This window comes from Arvicola amphibius, chromosome 6 (assembly GCF_903992535.2).
Source record: "Arvicola amphibius chromosome 6, mArvAmp1.2, whole genome shotgun sequence".
Lineage (NCBI taxonomy): Eukaryota > Metazoa > Chordata > Mammalia > Rodentia > Cricetidae > Arvicola > Arvicola amphibius.
In genome coordinates this window covers 39,473,423-39,490,881 of record NC_052052.2, presented here as the reverse complement: position 1 = coordinate 39,490,881, position 17,459 = coordinate 39,473,423, and the positions used below count along the sequence as shown (strand labels likewise).

Here is a 17,459-nt window from a genome sequence, read left to right as displayed (position 1 = left end):
TGCTAGAAACAACAGAAATAATAAGGTATAAGGTTTTTAAAGGTATCACTCACAGAGCTAGAGAGATGCCTGCGAGGTTAAGGGGACTTACTCTTGCAGAGAATCTGGGTTTCGTTCCCAGCACCCAGTGACAGCTCACAACCATCTATTACTCCAGTTAATAGGGTATCTGAAATCTTCCTCCTATCTTCCAAGGACACCAAGCATGCACATGGTGCATATGCATATATTCATTCAGGCAAACACTCAAATTTTTACAACAATTTTATATGCATCAAAGTGTAATACCATCTGTGTATAATCTGCTCAGAGGCCAGGAGAGGTTGTCGAGATCCCCTGAAACTAATTACAATTGGTTGTGAGTAGCCATGTGGGCTCTGGGAACCAAGTCTGTCCTCTGCTGAGCCACCTCTCTAGCCTCTGTCTGTATCATGATTAACTAAAAGGGAGAAGAGTAAAGATGTCATTTACAGAAGAAAAATGGATGATTAGCAAAATGAAGCAGTTGAAATGGGTCAAAGAAAGATGAATCTAAAAGCTAAAATGGCTCTTCCAGAGGATCTGAACTTAGTTCTTGGAACTGAACTCAGATAGCTTACAACTCCAGCTCCAGTGGATTTGACACTCTCCAAACCACCAGGAATAACTGCATGCACACATACAAATGGTAAACTAATTGCCAGAGGGGAAAAAAAAACTGAGGAGATGACTCATTGGTTGAGTATATACTGCTCTTGCAGAGAATCTGAATTCTGGCTGCTCACAACTGGCTGTAATTCCAGCTATAGGGTTTCTGGACTCTGAGCGCATGTGCACTTGTATGTAGATGGAAGTTTTCTGTCCCAAAGAAACACAGAGGCTTATATTAATTATAAACTGTTGGGCCTATTAACTCAGGCTTATTATTAAAGAGCTCTTACAATTTAAATTAACCCATAATTCTTATCTATGTCTAGCCATGTGGTTTGGTACTATTTTTGGGTAAGGCATTCTCATCTCTCTTCCTCTGTGTCTGGGTGGTAATTGCATCTGCCTTTCCTCTTCCCAGAATTCTCCTCGTCTAAGTCACCCTGCATAGACTTCCTGCCTGGCTAATGGTCAATCAGCATTTTATTAAACTAATATGAGTGACAGATCTGTATAGTGTACAAGAGCATTATCCTACAGCATTTCCCCTTTTTTCTTTTCAAAACAAAACTCTGAATCTAATCTGTGTTTGGCTTTTTTCTTGATCATTATCCATAAGAACTTGTAACCAACACTATAAACAAAGACAAAACTTCCATAATCCATTTTTGGAGAATATGGGCATAGTTTTCTAAGCTACTTCGTGCTTATTGGGTGCACTGATAATCTTATGGGGATTCAAAGAAAATTTAGAATTATGGTCAAGTCCTGACTGGAGTATTCTGTGTGGCTGAATCAGCTCAACCAGTCATCTTGAAGCTGTTCTGGTTGTAGAACTCAGAGGTGCAACAGAGGTGCTCAGAATGAGTGTGTCACGCTTGTCTTGGAAGCTTGGTCTACAAAGCGAGTTCCAGTACAGCCAGGACTGTTAGACAGAGAAACCCTGTCTCGGGTGGGGGTGGGGGGACAAAAAAAAGTTCGGCTTTGTGTACGAAACTGAAAGGTTTGTTTTTTTCATTTTGTTTTTCGAGACAGAGTTTCTCTGTAGTACTGGCTATCCTGGAACTCGCTTTGTAGACCCGGGCTGGCCTCGAAATCACAGTAATACCCCTGCCTCTCCTGGCATTAAAGGCGCGCACCACCACCACCACCCAGCAGTAAACGTGCAATGTTGTATGTCTTTGTATATATTTTAAGCATTTTATTATAAAAATGTTAAAATAACTTTAAGAGGATTAACTGTGCACCACACGTGGGTCTGTTCCATCAGAACTGAAGCCTGCAGTTTCTCCATGAAGTGACATTGTGCGTGTGGTGTGGGGATCTTGGGGTTTTACAAAGCCGAAAAAGGGACTCTGGAGATGGAATAGTCCTTCTGCAGGTCAGTTCCATCAGTTCGATCTAACCCGACACTTTAGGAGGCAGCGGCGGCTGTCAGCTTGCAGCGATCCTCCTGCCTCAGTTCACAGAGCGCTTGGGCTCCTCTAATCGGACTGCAAAGGGGCCCCATTTCCCGGAGACTCGGTTTTCTGCGCCTAGGATGCACATGGTGGGCTGCGAGTAAGCCCCGTCCTCGGGCCACCTTCCAGAACCCAACACGGGGGCGCAGCGCGGCCGCGAGAGCCTCGGAGAGGGGAGAGAACCAGCCCGGGCGCCCGGCGGAGACGCTCCGGCCGGAAGGGGCGCGCCCCCGCCAACCCTCCCGGCGCTCCCGTCCGCCGGTCTCGCGTTACCTGCCCCACGCTGCCTGCGCACCGCCAACCCCACCCTCAGCGTCACCTGGCTGCGCGCCCCGCCCGCTTCCCGCGCACATGCGCACTGCGGGTCGCTGGCTCTGGGGTCACGTGCCGGGCGCGAGCCGCCGCCTCCTGGGCGGTCGCTTCCTGTGGCTGTCTCGGCCGCCGCCCGGGGGCCGCGGGAAGCCTGGCGGTTCCGGGCTGTGGGAGGCCCGGTTTTGGTTCGGATCCGCCGCGAGGTATGCCACGTGCCCGTCTCTCGGCGTGTGGAGTCTGGGGGCGGCCGGGGAAATGGAGGTCGCCTGGGCCGGGCCGGGCCGGGCCTGGCAGTGGGAGGACGCGCGGGTGTGGGGAGCATGGCAAGGACGCGCCTCTCCTGAGCCCCGACCAGCCTCCGGCACCCGAGCGACAGTGCAAAGCCTCATTCTCCCGAGCTGCTTCACCCCCGCACCCCGCCCCGGCTGACCCCGCGCTCTTCACCGAAGTCGAAATCTGACACTTGGAGCGCTCTCACCCAGGGAACCTCGCAACTCTGTCGACTCCAGCTCCAGACTCGAGACCCCGTCTGAGTCTCAGTCCCCACGCAATTCCCACGCTCCTTCGCAGGCTTGCCTAATGCTCGGGGCCAAAGTTTCCCGCCCTGTATCATCTCCCACTTCCCCGTGCACCTTTTGCAGCCCATGATGCTTCCCACTGCTGTCAGGATAACGCCCGAATACCTTTAGAGCCTTAAAGGTGTTTCCGTTTCGCCCCTGGTTCATATCTCCATTCTAGTCTCCCGGTTTGGTTCATGCTTCAGTGATGCTGGGCCTTCCTTTTCCTTGTGTAGGTCAAGTCATTTCTCATCTTAGAACTGATATCTGTTTGATTTGCTTGGAATTCTGATCTTCCCCAGCCTCCAAACTTTATGACTCAGCACAGGCATCATCCTTTCTAAGATGCCTTTTTTGATGTCCTGGGTAAAGGCCCCCTCTGGCACCCATGGCTCCCGCAGTAGCCCTGTGATGGTTGTGTGCCCATGGGTCTGTTTCCTTGAAGACTGAGGTGGGAGCAGATGAGTCCTGGCGGGTCGTGCCACAGTACCCGTTGATCACTTGTGACATCTTTCAGAGGATCTGGATGCTGAGTCAGGCACAGAGTGTCCAAGGAAACTGGATCGATGAAGGTGCTCTGTCTGTGGTACCCATTAGCCATGTACTGCGATGGAGCACTTGGGCCCAGCATTGCTTCCATCGATCTGTCCCCCGTGTTCATCAGTCAGTTCAATAACTGTCCTGTACACACTGTTGACAGTGGTACCCGGCCTTTGGTCCACTGCCACCTCTTGCCTCTGTTCTTTAGTTACAAAGGGGCATTTTACCTGAAGAAATTTGCTCCTTCATCACTAGTATCCCTGTTGGGGCCATGGCTCATCTCCAGTTGTCTCTTCAGCTTTGCACCTAATAGGTACTAGCCTGCCAAGATGCCAGGGTCAAGACCTCGGAAGGGCCCTAAGACCAGAGGCCAGGGTGCTGCAACTGCTAAGCAGGTATGGACATGGCCTCTTAACTTGGGGTGGGGCTCTCTAGTCACCTGTAATGAATTGCGTCACCTGTGTGGTGTTCCTGTTAGTCCACAGAGGACAGGCAGTGCTTTTAGGTGGTGAAGTCCTTAGAGTTTAGTGACCAGAGCCTGACCTTTCTTGGTTTCCACTCGGCCATCCAGTTGTGGCCATACCACATAAATAACTTGAGAGTTAAGGATCTACCGAGGCTTAGATTGTCCTGAGACCTAAGAGTTCTCACAGGAGACAACTTTGCTGGCTAGCTCTAGGATGCCAGGATTTTAGGGCTGTAGCCAATGGGAGTCAGTTGCTGTCCACTGACAGGGACAGACTCTAGTGAGCGGGTCTGAAGAAGGTATATCTTCCATGTGTTCTTCCTCTATTTCTTCTGGGTCTTGGTCTATTTTTATTGTCTTCTGGAAGCAGGTAGGCTTGGTGGTCCACATTCAAAATCCCAGTACATTGGGGGCAGAGGTAGGAAGGTCATGAATTCAAGGTCAGTGTGGGCTTCGGGTTTCAGGTCAGCCTGGAGGCAGCAGCAGAGCAGTTGGCGGCTAGAGAAGTGGCTGAGTGGTTAAAGCGCATTGCTGTTTTTGCAGAAGAGGGATGGAGTTCCCTGCACCCAATGAATGCTCACAACCATGTGTAACTCCAGTTCTAGGATTTAACACCCTCTTTTGGTCTCCATCGGCACTGCACCCACACTGCACACACATACATGTGGGCAAAAACCATCATACATATAATAAGACTTAATAAATTAGAACAGACAAAAATCAGGTGAGAGGTGGGTTGGGGTAAAGTGCATAAATGTCACTAAAACCTTCTTTAAATTATTCTAGTTTATCACTCAGAAAGTTTCAGTTGTCACTGACCACTGGGGTAAACTAGTCCCTGTGTCGCCTGGAATATCTAAATAAGGGACACAGAGAACAAGGTGGAGAGCGGAAGATGGGTCAGTGTTTAATAGGCATGTGCAGACTGTGAATGGATAGTGGTGATGGTTGCATAACAATGGGAATGTATATTAGCATTTAACTTCACGCTTGAAAATAGGTGAGGTGGCAGATTTCATGCTATGTGTTCACACAGTTAAATAAATGTGGTACACATGTACAGTCCCCAGGAAGAGAGTGAGTTCTAGGTTATACAATGAAAGCTTGTCTCGTTTCCCCCTCTTCCCCCCCAAAAAAAAATGAAGGGTGTGTGTGGTAGGATCTCAGGTGGCGAGAACTAATATAAGTCATGAGTAACGCTGTGTTGTGGCCACCAGCTGTTGCTGTTACTGTTAACTAGAACAGGGCACTGTTGTCTTACTAGTTTCTTTAAAAAATTCTCCATGTTTCAACCTGTTTACCTATCTTCACATTGGGTCCCAGAGTGAGTGGGGATGGAACTCATGGCCTTGAGAATCCTAGGCAAGTGTCCATCTACTGAACTGTAGTCTCAGCCCTATTTTTCTTTTGACACAAGTTCTCTCTCAAGTTGCCTAGGCTGACTTTGAGCTTACCATGTACCCCAGGCTGACTTTGAGCTTACCATGTACCCCAGGCAGGTTTTGAACCCGTAGTCTTCCTGCCTCACCTCCTCCAGTGCTGGGATCAGAAGCATGAGCCCATTACACATAATTTTGTTATGTGATATTTTTTTTTCCCGAGACAGGGTTTCTCTACAGAGAAGCCTGTCCTGAACTAGCTCTTGTAGACCTGGTTGGCCTTGAACTCACAGAGATTCACCTGCCTCTGCCTCCCGAGTGCTGGGATTAAAGTTGTGTACCACCATTGCCCGGCTGTGATTTTTTTTTTTTTTTTTTTTTTTTTTAAGATCTCACTATAGCCCAGGTTATCCTTGAACCCCTGATCATCCTGCCTGTACCTCCCAGGTACTGCAATTGCATGCATGTGCCACCATACCTGGCCCCATTGTGTGAGTCTTTCTTGCTGCTTGTTTATTTTGTGGATGGTCTTGGGTTCTAGCCTGGAACTCACTATATAGACTAGATTTGTCCTGGACTTGGGATGGTTCTCCTGTCTTAACCCCTCATGTTCTGATTCATTGTGCGATTTAAAAAATTATCTCAGTGTATGTATGTGTGAATGTATGCCACATGTGTGTAGTTGCGGCAGTTGCAAGTCACCCAGTGCGGTGCCAGAGACTGAACATGAGTTTTCTTGAAGAGGAAGAAGCACTCTAGTACTGAACCAATAATGTGATTCTTTAAAATCTTTCTCTGAGGCTGGAAACATGGCTTTTCTTCTGAGAGCACTTGGGTGTGGTTTCCAGCTCCCTCAGGGTAGCTTAAAACAATCTGTAACTTCAATTTCAGGGAATCTGGCTTCTGACCTACGCAGGCACCAGGCACATGATACACATCCATACATGCAGGCAAACATTCTTACAAATAAAATTATAAAATCTCTATGCCAGGGGATGCACGCCTTTAATCCCAGCACTTGGGAGGCAGAGGCAGGCAGATTTCTAGGTTTGAGGCCAGCTTGGTCTACAAAGTGAGTTCCAGCACAGCCAGGGCAATACAGAGAGGCCCCGTCTTGAAAACACAAAATAAATAAACTCTTTTTAAAAAAAATCTGTGTCCTTAGCTGGGACTTTTCGTGGAGTTCAACACTGAAGACATGCTCCTGGGTGTAGATGAGACTGAAGATGATGGAGACCTAGAGGCTGAGCTGTTGGCTCTCACTGGGGAAACAGGGAGCACAAGCAGGAAGCCAGCACCCAAGGGGCATGGTGAGTTTTTGCCCCTGGGCTGGTGCAGGCCCATGGGGGAGGAAGAGGGTCCTTTGCTCATAGTCTGAAGGAGTCAGACAGCCAACTCCCCTAGTTCTTTTGATGATTACATCCTTCCTGTAGTCCAGCCACAGAGAGGTCAGTTATGTACCTATATTTGGAGCTTCTTCCCCTCTTCGGACAAATCTGATTCTCAGCCTAACCCAGGTGACCAGTGTTAGTAGGACTGTGTCTACAGTAGGGGCCATTAGCACAGACAGATGGTGTCCATAGTAAATTGACAGAAATGATGTCAGTGAGTAAGTGGAATCTCTAGATATCAGAGTAAGGGGTCTGACTATTCCTCTTAGCAGGAACCTCAGAGGCAGCCTGTGTGCCCTTGAGCTAAAGTCAGGGCATGACTGGGAAGGGCTCAGTATCCTACCCCTGCTTTTTTAAGACAAGCCTGGGTTTGAATAATGCCACTTACTAAGATTGTGAGTTTGAGGAAATGGATGTTGGTGCATCTTAATTTATTCAGTATAGAAAATTGCACACTCCTTTAATCCTAGCACTTGGGAGGCAGAGGCAGGGGAAGCTGTGAGTTCGAGGCCAGGCTGGTCTACAGAATGAGTTCCAGGACAGGCTACACAGAGAAACCCTATCTCAAAAAAACAAACAAAGGGAAGGAACAAGAAAGTAAGGATAATGTTACCCATCTTACAGAATTGTAAGTAGTAAGTAACTTGAGTGGATCTTAAAACCATTTACAAATGTGAAAGACATGGTTGGGCAGTGTGTAATAGGTACATTTACCTCCAAGCAGCAATGCAGGGAAAGGAGCAGCGTGTTATGGGGATCCCAGGAAGGCATACAGAGCAAGGGTCATGAAAAAAGAGTCCCTTTCTGAGTGGGACTTTGCTGTGGAAGGGATGGGAGATTTCTGCCTGGGGTGGCTACCAATCCAGTGAATTAAAAAGATCCTCCGTTAACGTCCAGCACCTTACCTGAGTCACTCTCTTTCCTCAGCCCCCCTACCCATGGCCCACATTGAGAAGTTGGCAGCAGACTGTATGCGAGATGTGGAGGAGGAGGAGGGAGAGGAAGAGGAAGGGCTGGAGGAGGATGCAGACCTGCTGGTGTGTTTGCCAGGCTGGTATCCAAGGATCAAGCTCTGGTGTGGTAGAGGAGAGAGCTATTGAGGGGCTGGGGTTTGTTCCTCTTTGTCAGACTGAGTGAATGTCCTTCCCTTCCCAGGCCTGGCCTTGTGGCTATACAGTAAGAGATTTGTCTCCTTTGACTTCTGGTCTGAGTGCCGTAGTTTGGAATTCTCTGTTTTTATCAGGCTTCTTTGATTAGAGAGCTGTTGGTAAAGAGGACTGAGCTCAGGATTTCACTGACAGATACCGCTGGGGAAGCAGGTCCTTTAACTTTCTTCCAGACGTGAGTGTGGCCATGAGGCACCCAAGTTCTTGGACTGTGTTTCCCCAGACAGAGCTGCAGGAAGTTCTGGGTGTGGATGAAGAAACTGGGCTGCTGGATGGCAGTGAGGCAACAAGCCCAGACTTGTCTGAGGAGAGGGCACAGGACAGCACTGAGCAACCTGCAATGCAGACAGCCTTCCAACAGGCTTTACCTGCAGTGCCTCAGGTAGGTTTTCCAGAAGGGCCCGCATGTGTCTTGGCCCCTTGTATCCATGGACAGTATGCATGTAGCATGGCTTACACAGCAGAGCTGCCCAGTAACTCTACCAGCTCCTCACACAGAAAGCCGGCATGAGGAACTGCCATAACTGGCAGACTCCAAAGGCCTTCCTGTTCCAGCCACTTCTGGAAATCATTTCTTGGCTTCTACTGACTGGGGGAGCCTCTGTTTGCCTGATATAATGTCTGGCTTCTCTTGTGGACTTTGTCTCATACTCTGGGGGTTTAGGCACCTCTTTCTCCCGGAGTCCCAGAGATCCATCTTCTGGGGTAGCTTCCTCACAGGGAGAGAATGGCAAGGGCCTAGCTGGCTATGGAGTGGCCCAGCCCTGAGCTGAAGTATCTGCAGGCTGGAGGGCCTCGGGGGCTGCAGGCTTTGCTGGAGGAACGGATCCATAACTACCGGGAGGCCGCAGCCAGTGCCAGGGAGGCTGGTGAAGCTGCTAAAGCCCGGCGCTGTGATCGGGGCCTGAAGGTGAGTCAGGCTGTGGGTGAGGTGACTGTAAAGGAAGGGCCATTCACAGGTGTGGTAAACATGCTGGGTCACTGACTTGTCCTCCAGCAAGCTCCAGGTAGCCACTTGGTATACTAGTGTAATTCTTTCCCTCAGACTTTGGAATCCCAACTTGCCACTGTGAGGAGAGGCGGGAAGATCAGTGAGGATGAGATTCCACCTCCAGTGGCCTTGGGTAAAAGGCCCCCACCCCACCAGGAAATAGCCAACAGGAGCCCTGAGGCAGACTCCCCAGCTCCGTGTGCCATGGAGCCAGGTATCTGAAGATATCCTGTTCTGGTTCCCATAGCCTGCCTACCCCACCTGCCTCCCTGTCGTTGCTCCAAGAATTCCTAGACCAGCAAGACTTGGGGTGGGGTTGATTCTGGAACTTCCTCCTTTGACCCTTTTGGGGTTCTTTTGTTTTATGTAGAGCACTTTTTCCAACCTGAGTCCAGCCTCCCAGGCAGCTCTGCCATTGCTCCTCTGCCTGTTGCAGACCCAGGCCAGCAGGCCCTGTTGTTAGCCCGACAGAGAGAGTACAAAGTAGCTGCTCTCAATGCCAAACGGGCTGGAGATCTAGATCGTGCCCGGGAGCTCATGAGGATTGGGAAGGTACGACGTCCTGCCTTCATACCATTGATGGGGATGCAGAGGCTGAGCGGAATCAGACAATACCTGGGGGAGAGTGCCCTGATGAAGTTGTTTCAGGCCAGGCTCTTAGGGTGCCCTGTCTTATGCCTGTAATTGCTCTTCTTCTGCAGAGATTTGGTACTGTCCTGGAGGCCCTGGAGAAGGGGCAGCCTGTGGATCTGAGTGACATGCCCCCAGCACCTGATGGTCAGTCAGATGATGGGGCTATCTGCCTAGGCTGGATTAGGGAGGACCGTGAGGTGTGGGGTTGGCTGGACACTCTGCCTACCCTGCTACTCTGGGTCCCCAGATCTGAAGGCCCTCCCACAGGCTTCTGAGGCCCCTGCAGCAACCCAAGTCCTGTCCCCAGCAGTGGAGCAAGTACAGAAAGTGATGGCCTCTGACCTCCCAGCCACCCCAGGTATGACTTCACAGTGGGGCAATGGAGTGGGAGCCTGGGAAGAGACAGGATGAACTGATAGTCTCTTTTTACCCCCGGTATAGTGGCCCCTGCAGAGCCAAAAACAGTGCTGGATGCTTTACAGCAAAGGCTGAACAGGTACCGTGAGGCAGGCATCCAGGCCCGGGCCAGTGGGAATGAGCGCAAGGCCAGGATGCATGATCGCATTGCCAAGGTGAGCCCGTGGCTGTGCAGCCCCTATCCTGTGCTGGCCTGTCCTGCCTTGTGTACTTTCCCTACAAGCCCTGCTCTTCTCTGAATCCTTGTCTGTTTATAGAGCTCTTGCTGCTTCAGGACCCCCTTTCTTCTAGGGCTGCAGCCTTTCCTTGTCTTCTCTCTGCCTCTGCAATGAGGGCATGGTGCCTGTAGGCTGCTGAATTTCCTTTCTTCCCATGTAGCAATATCAGGATGCTGTTCGAGCTCATCAAGCAGGGCAGAAAGTTGACTTTGCTGAGTTACCTGTTCCTCCAGGTGAGTGTGGCTTGGCCTATGGAACTTATGCGATTTCTCAGCAAGAAGGGAGAGAGAAAGAGATTTCTCATTTGTGTGCCTCCACCTTGTGTGAGTTACCCATCCCAGAGCCAGGCAAGACCCACAGCTGCCTCATGTCTCCTTACTGCTTGGTGCTGCCTTGCTCCCTCTCCATTCTGTCTTCTCAGGATTTCCTCCCATCCCTGGTCTGGAGCACAGTAAAGGTGCCGAGGAGGATTCAATGACAGCAACTTTGGCGTCTGCCCAAAAACTGGCCTCACAAGATACAGTCCTGGCAGATGAAGACGAGGAGGTTTGGCTATGTGCCCAGGACTTCAGGGTTTAGTCAGGGGTCCAGAAGATAAGGAATAAACCCAGACCCTGCTATAGTATATTAACCTTATAAAATAGAGACCTTTTCCTCTAGTCTAGAGAAAAGCTTTGCCAGAGGCAGAACTTGAATTCAGACCTGGGTATTTCTGACCCTAAACCCAAGTCTCTCTTTATGACTGTGATGCTTGCTGTTGGGGGAGTTAGGCTAGAAAGCGTTTGTGGTTCTGTCTTTGAATTTTATGACTGGAGGCAAAGCCTCTAAACTGAGGTGCAGCATTGCGGAGGTAGCCCATGTCTAGGCCAGGGTGGGGAATGTTAACTAGTTGATAATGTCCTAACTGGTTGCAACCTGCAGAGTGATACTCCAGCACAGGCTCCAGTGGCCAAGAAGCCAGCACATCCTCTGGTCCCTTCATCTCATCCTGTGACTGAGCCCAAGGCCTCCAGTTCTAAGGAATCACTGAGTCCATCTGGTGAGTTGGGGACAAACAGGGCAGAGGAGTGGTGGTCCAGTGAGAGGCACGGCCTAACCATCGCCTCTTCCTTAGCTCGGGAGCAGCTGGCACTGCTGGAGGCTCGGAAACTGCAATACCAGCGAGCAGCCCTGCAAGCCAAGCGCAGACAAGATCTAGAGCAGGCCAAATCCCATTTACGAGTAGCTAAAAATCTTGAGATCCAGATCGTCCAAGCCCGAGCAGGTCAACCCATCGACCTCTCCAAGGTGAGTCCCACCTACTGAACCAGGAGTCTGCCTCAGGCAGAGGTGGGAGCTGGTTGATGGACATGAAGGGGTGGCTTCTAGGTGGAGGTAGGGCTTGTGTAAAATGGTGACATCAGGGAAAGAGCCTCTGCTTTTCTCCCTGAGATAGACCATTGGGAGATAGAAGGGAAAAGGAGTATGGGTTACCTGGGGTCAGAGGTAACATGGCAGGAGAGGTGTAATCTGACTCTTGGGCCTGAGGGGCCTTACGATCTGGCAGATGCCTTCACCCTTGACGGATGAAGAGGGTGACTTCATCCTCATTCACCATGAGGATCTGCGACTTTCCCAGAAGGCTGAGGAGGTATATGTCCAGCTACAGAAAATACTCGTGGAGCAGCATGAGGTCAGTAGCCCCTGTCTCTGCTTGTCTGTGTCCTAGCATGGGTTCGGAGTTTAACTCTTCTCACTGGCCTGAGGTATGACCCTGGACAAGCTATTTTCCTCATTTGCAAAGTGAAGCTACCCTTTTTAATTTTACTTTAGTTTTTTTTAACATGTATGCTTTGCCTACACATAATGTGTATGTATATCACATATGTACCTTGTGTCCATGGAAGTCAGAAGATACTGGATTCCTTGAAACTGGAGTTACAGGTGCTTGTGAGCCAGTGTTTAGGTGCTGGGAACCAGGTGCAGGTCCCCTGCCGGAGTAGCTAGTGCTCTTTAACCAGTGAGCCATCTACCTCCCCAGCCCCTATTCATGTAGTTATGAAATTCAAACAGCAGAGTGAAGGGGAATGGGTTTTGTGAGAGAGCTGACCTGAAGTGCTGCCTTTTCTGAGAAGACAGAGTTCTAAAGTATATGCTTAAACTTATTTTTTGATGGTGTTGGTCTTTGAGGCAGGGTCTTTCTATATGCCATGCTGTCCTAAAACTCCTCATGGACCCCAGGCTGACTTCAACCTCTAAGTCCTTCTGCTTCTGCTTCCTAAATGCTGGAACTATACACTGTTACCACACCCCACATGGATTAAGTTTTGAAGGAAGGAGTTTGCCATATGAATTTTTGGGATATGGTCTTCTGAGAAGAAGCACAGGGTGTAGATGGGACCAGCACGCAGGGTGACACATATCTGCAGGACTTGGGAGGATGAGGCAGGAGAACTGCTGTGAGATCTAGCGGGGCTCTGTATCCGAGACCCTGTCTCAAACTGACAAACATGTAAGCAGGAAAGTGTGTTAGGAGGAGTGCCCCAGGAATATGTTTATAGGAGAGGTGGCGCTAAAGACGACTGCTAGGAGCTTTGAGAGGTTAGACCTTGAATGCTAGCCTTGGCGAGCCCTGCTCTGGCCATGGAGTCACTCTGGGCTCCTGTTTCTAGAAGTGCCTGCTGTTCTCCAAGCAGTTCATGCACCAGGGCAATGTGGCTGAGACTACCCGGTAAGTGCCAGGGCTGTGCTGGGCTTGTTGCGTTAGGGACCAGATAACAAATCCTACCTTGCTGACTTGGTTACCTGTCCCTGGCAGGTTTGAGAAGCTTGCTCAGGACCGAAAGAAACAGCTTGAGATCCTGCAGCTAGCCCAGGCCCAGGGCCTTGACCCTCCCAGCCATCACTTTGAGTTGAAGACATTCCAGACTGTGAGGTGCCAAAGCCTAAGGGAAACTGGCTCTGTGCAGGGATAGGGCGAAGGTTTGGAGCAGAGCCGTAGTGAGACTTCCCAGTACCATGGATGCTAGAGTGGGGGAGGTGGATGTGCTGCCTTCAGAGGGGAGCTCAGAGCTGCTGTGCTGTCACCGCTCCACTCTGCACCACTGTGGCCCTTGTCCTGCTTCTGTCTTTTACTCTGCACTTTCTTCATTCTGGTCTGTAGGATCTTCTCAGAACTTAACAGCACAGAAATGCATCTGATCATCGTCCGGGGAATGAACCTCCCGGCCCCACCAGGTAACCAAGGGTCACCTTACTGAAGGATGTTGTTCACATAATCTTACCTGCTGCCTGGGCACCAGGCTCTGACCGTGCTTTCCAACCTGACTCCATTTTTCTTTATAGGAGTGACTCCCGATGACTTGGATGCGTTTGTACGCTTTGAGTTTCACTACCCTAACTCGGTGAGGTTCTGATAGGGTTAGGGACCCTCTGAACCCCAATACTATTTAGTTCCTCTCCATCTTCAAGAGGCATGGCCATAGGGATGGGTTGAAGACTTTCTGGTCCATCTGCAGGGGTTGCTTTCCTTACCACTGACACAGCCAAAGTATTGTAGCTGCACACCTGCTTTTTTGAGCTGTCTTAACTTCTCTCATCTCGCTGCTGTAGGACCAGGCTCAAAAAAGCAAAACAGCCGTGGTAAAGAATACAAACTCTCCAGGTGAGTGACATATAAGACCCATTTCTGCGTGCACTTCCTATCTGGATAGCACAGTTTCCAGTGTTGTAATAGCTGCTGTCTTACTTGGCCCACCCAACTCAAAAATAAAGGCAGCTATTATTAATAGTTCCTTTATATAGTTGTGAAAACTGAAGCCTAGAGCTGGAGAGATGGCTCAGCAGTTAAGAGAACTGGTTGCTTTTCCAGAGAGAACTAGGGTTCAATTCCCAGCACCCACAGGGCAGCTCAAAACTGTCTGTAACTCCAATTGCAGGGAATCCAGCACCCTCACACTCTCACACAGATGTATATGCAGTCAAATCACCAATGCACATAAAACTAATGTGTGTGTGTATGTATACACATATACATACACACACACACACACACACATAGTGGAGGCTCTGCTTCTGGTTCCCAGCACCCACATCAGGGGTTGCACAAATGCCTGTACCTAGCTCCAGAGGGATATGATGCCTCTGGCAGTCTTGGTCTCTAGCATACACACACTACGAAAACTAATAAAGGTCTTTTTAAAAATTTTTGAGACAGTATCTCAGAGTATAGCTTATAGCTCCGCCTGGCCTGGAACTCAGAAAGGTCCACCTACCTCTGTTCCCTGAGTGCTGGGATTAAAGGTGTGCACTACCACACCTGAAAAATAATTAATGAAAATATAAGAAAAAGCAATACAAAAACTGAGGCTTGTGGCTAGCTGAGTAAAGGGATTTGTCTGGGAGCTCACAGCAAGGAAGTGTTTGAAGACTGGGTGTGTGGTGGCTCACATCTGTAATCCCAGCACTTGGGAAGCAGAGGCAGAATTGCAGCAAGGTTAATGCCAGTGTGGTCAATAGAGTGAGTTCTAGGCCAGCCAGGGCTACACAGTGATCAGGGTGGGGGTGATGGTACTTGAATCTAGGAATTCTCACTCCAGATTCCAAGTGCTTTCCAATAATTTGTGTCTCTGGGTACCAAAGTGTTTACAAGGCCAAAACCTTACATGCTCTGCCTCTATTTGGTGGCCAACACCTTGAATTGTAAGCAGTGAGCTCCAGAGAAGACACCTGCCCTGGGCTTCTTTTTCCACTTCCCCAAGAATCCAACCCTCTCCTTGCAGAATTTGAACAAGTTTTCAAACTAAACATCAATCGAAATCACCGGGGCTTTAAGAGGGTAATCCAGAGCAAAGGAATCAAATTTGAGATCTTCCACAAAGGGTAAGAGCTATCAATCCCACAAGGAAGGTAGGAGGGGAGTGGCAGGCCTGTTCCTGCTGCTCCCCATACCACTGCTTGCTTGCATTGAATGCAGCCAGTTCATTCCTGCCCATTCTGCCCAGGCTAATCCTCTGCTGCTTCTTGCCTTCCCAGATCCTTTTTTAGAAGTGACAAGCTGGTTGGCACAGCACACCTGAAACTGGACAGGCTGGAGAATGAGTGTGAGATCAGAGAGATCATGGAGGTAGGGCCCAGCTGATATTCTTGGAACTCTATTGAGGGTTCTATGCACATTTTAAAATTGTATCTAGTGTGCTTCTGAATGGGTTGTATCCCCTTGTCATGGAAGATGTAAAGGTAGCCAGATGGAGATAGCCATATTCTTTCCATAGTCTAGGAGTGACCGTTGAGAGAAGACCCTTGAGTATTCCGACCCTTGCTCAGGGTGGTACAGGGCTGTGTTGTGCTTGGGGCAGTGGGCAAGTAGCAGGAGGCAGAGAATAAACTCCAAACAGGAAGTGGGCAAAGTATTTCTAGATAATATGCAAATGGTGATTGAAAATTGGGCAGGTAGCTCGTGAGCTTCCATGACCTTACAGGGTTGTACAGCTGAAGAGCTTTCAGAACCTGCCTTTGACAAATGGGGGACAAGCCAGTGGAGAAGAGACTTTCTACGTCCTTGGCAGATCCAGGTCCAGACAGACCCTCAGAGGCTTTTGGAGGCTGGAGTTTGCCTCTCCCCACCTGGAGTTCTCCTAAAGTGGGGCTTAGTCTGAATTGCTCTAAGGATGGTCGAATTTCTCAAGCTTGTTGCTGTACTTTGTATTCAACTATTTATCTGCCTTAGAGGAGGGCATAGCCTGAGTTGTATCTGTGACTGCTACCCAACCATCCACTTCTGTGGGCCATGCATGAGGGTGTGGGCTCTGGGCTTCAGGCTGCTCCTGGAAGCCAGTGCTAATTCTAGGAGTTATGAAGATCAAGAGGAAAAACAGAATAGAGTTACAGGTTTCTCCAGTTAGAGCACTGATAATGTATGTAGATTTCTAGGTTACTGATTTCTAAGATATCCTGAGAGTTAGCAGTCCACCACTTGCCATATTGCAGGTGGAAGGAAGGCAGGGTTGTCCTGATGCAACTGCTACCTGCCTCAGGCTGTCCCCTCAGTTTATTTCTGTGGCTGTCACAGGTTCTGGACGGAAGAAAGCCCACTGGGGGGAAGCTGGAGGTTAAGGTGAGGCTGCGGGAGCCTTTGAGCGGCCAGGATGTGCAGATGGTCACCGAGAACTGGTTGGTCCTGGAGCCTAGGGGCCTGTGAGGTGAGCAGCTCTCTGATCCACCGGATTTTTCTCTCTACTAAAACTTTTTCAGTCATTTTTGGTGAGAAAGCATTTAATCTCTCTGAAGGAGACTAAAACTGTTGGGAAGTGCTTGTGGGTTATTTCTGAAGACTCGGCAGAAAGATCTCATGTTAAGGTTCTTCAGAAACCTTTTAAAGCTCAGATGGTTTTCTTTGTGCTTTTGCCTTGTGAGGTGGTTGGCACTGGTACCAGCTCACTGACCCAGCTCTGCCGGCTGCAAGAGCCTCTGTAGTGAGAGCTACTGCTACACAAGCACCAAAGACCGCAGAACTAACCGTGGCCCGGGCTGTCCTCGCGCCACCTCTCCTGGGCCTCCATGGAGCATCTGTACAGCCTCCCGCCACCAGAATGTGGGTGAAGACAAGGATACCCCCATTGCTCTGTGCCAGAGTCCTACTGCCCCTTAACCTCTGCGTAGCGATGATGTACAGTTTAACCCAGCCCCCGGTTGCACCATTTCTGGATGTGCCTTTCAAAGACGTGACTGTAAGGGATGGAGAACGTGAGGGTGATCGGAACCTTCCCTGCTTAGGGGAGGGGCAGGATTCCGGGACCGCAGCTGTTTTCCCCTCTGCCTGTGCCTTTGACCCTAACACCTGCTGCACGAGCCTTTCTGCTTCCCAGGGGCCTGGGGAACAGGAAAGTTACTTTGGTACTATTGGTGGGAAGGGGAAGGCTTTCTTCGCTTTGGTCCATGTACCTAAGATGTTAACTGGGAAGAAAAGAAAAAAAATTAGCAGTTTTATATGGCTATTTTTATTTTAAAACTAGGTCTAATTCACTGTAAGGACTTTATATTCTAAACAGTATTAATTTACTATCAAAGTCTTCAAATGCCCTGTTCCCTGTCACTTTAAAAGCCAAAGCAGTTGTGCTGTACCTGTCTATTCCCCTTTTGAGAAGACCTGTCCTGGAGCTGATCTCTTGGCTAATCCCTGTTTGTCTAAGTTATATATAGCTTTCGTGGTGAACAGATGAAATGAAGGGTCAGGTATTTGCAACGGAGTTAAAATTCAAAATACATTATTCTAGATTTCTCAGAAGTCAGCACCCCAACTCTTTCCCCTGGTTTAAAGCATTA

The 17,459-nt window shown here is 49.4% G+C and overlaps 1 protein-coding gene across 2 annotated transcripts; it reads left to right on the top strand.

Moving 5' to 3' along the window:
• The first annotated feature begins 2,471 nt into the window (after positions 1–2,471).
• Cc2d1b (coiled-coil and C2 domain containing 1B) lies at positions 2,472–17,123 on the top strand. 2 transcript variants are annotated; one of them, XM_038332435.1, is made up of 25 exons: positions 2,472–2,602; positions 3,795–3,891; positions 6,507–6,651; positions 7,660–7,769; positions 8,122–8,280; positions 8,683–8,808; positions 8,944–9,103; positions 9,260–9,441; positions 9,591–9,666; positions 9,770–9,880; positions 9,964–10,094; positions 10,318–10,390; positions 10,579–10,703; positions 11,079–11,196; positions 11,272–11,444; positions 11,704–11,829; positions 12,809–12,867; positions 12,955–13,071; positions 13,300–13,373; positions 13,482–13,540; positions 13,749–13,800; positions 14,918–15,017; positions 15,171–15,261; positions 16,207–16,336; positions 16,551–17,123. In XM_038332435.1, the coding sequence occupies exons 2-24, from the start codon at positions 3,826–3,828 to the stop codon at positions 16,333–16,335; spliced, it is 2,562 nt and encodes an 853-aa protein (XP_038188363.1). In that variant the 5' UTR covers positions 2,472–2,602; positions 3,795–3,825; the 3' UTR covers position 16,336; positions 16,551–17,123. The 2 variants fall into 2 exon arrangements, with proteins under 2 accessions (XP_038188363.1, XP_038188364.1); XM_038332436.1 differs by lacking the exons at positions 2,472–2,602; positions 3,795–3,891; positions 6,507–6,651; positions 7,660–7,769 and having other exon boundaries at positions 8,140–8,280; positions 8,608–8,808.
• Positions 17,124–17,459: the final 336 nt, after the last annotated feature.

Coding starts and splice junctions, on each gene's coding strand:
- Cc2d1b (XM_038332435.1), top strand. CDS start 3,826: ATGCCAGGGTCAAGACCTCGGAAGGGCCCTAAGACCAGAGGCCAGGGT. Junction 10,704..11,078: donor TGGCAGATGAAGACGAGGAG/GTTTGGCTATGT, acceptor TGCAACCTGCAG/AGTGATACTCCAGCACAGGC. Junction 11,445..11,703: donor AACCCATCGACCTCTCCAAG/GTGAGTCCCACC, acceptor ACGATCTGGCAG/ATGCCTTCACCCTTGACGGA.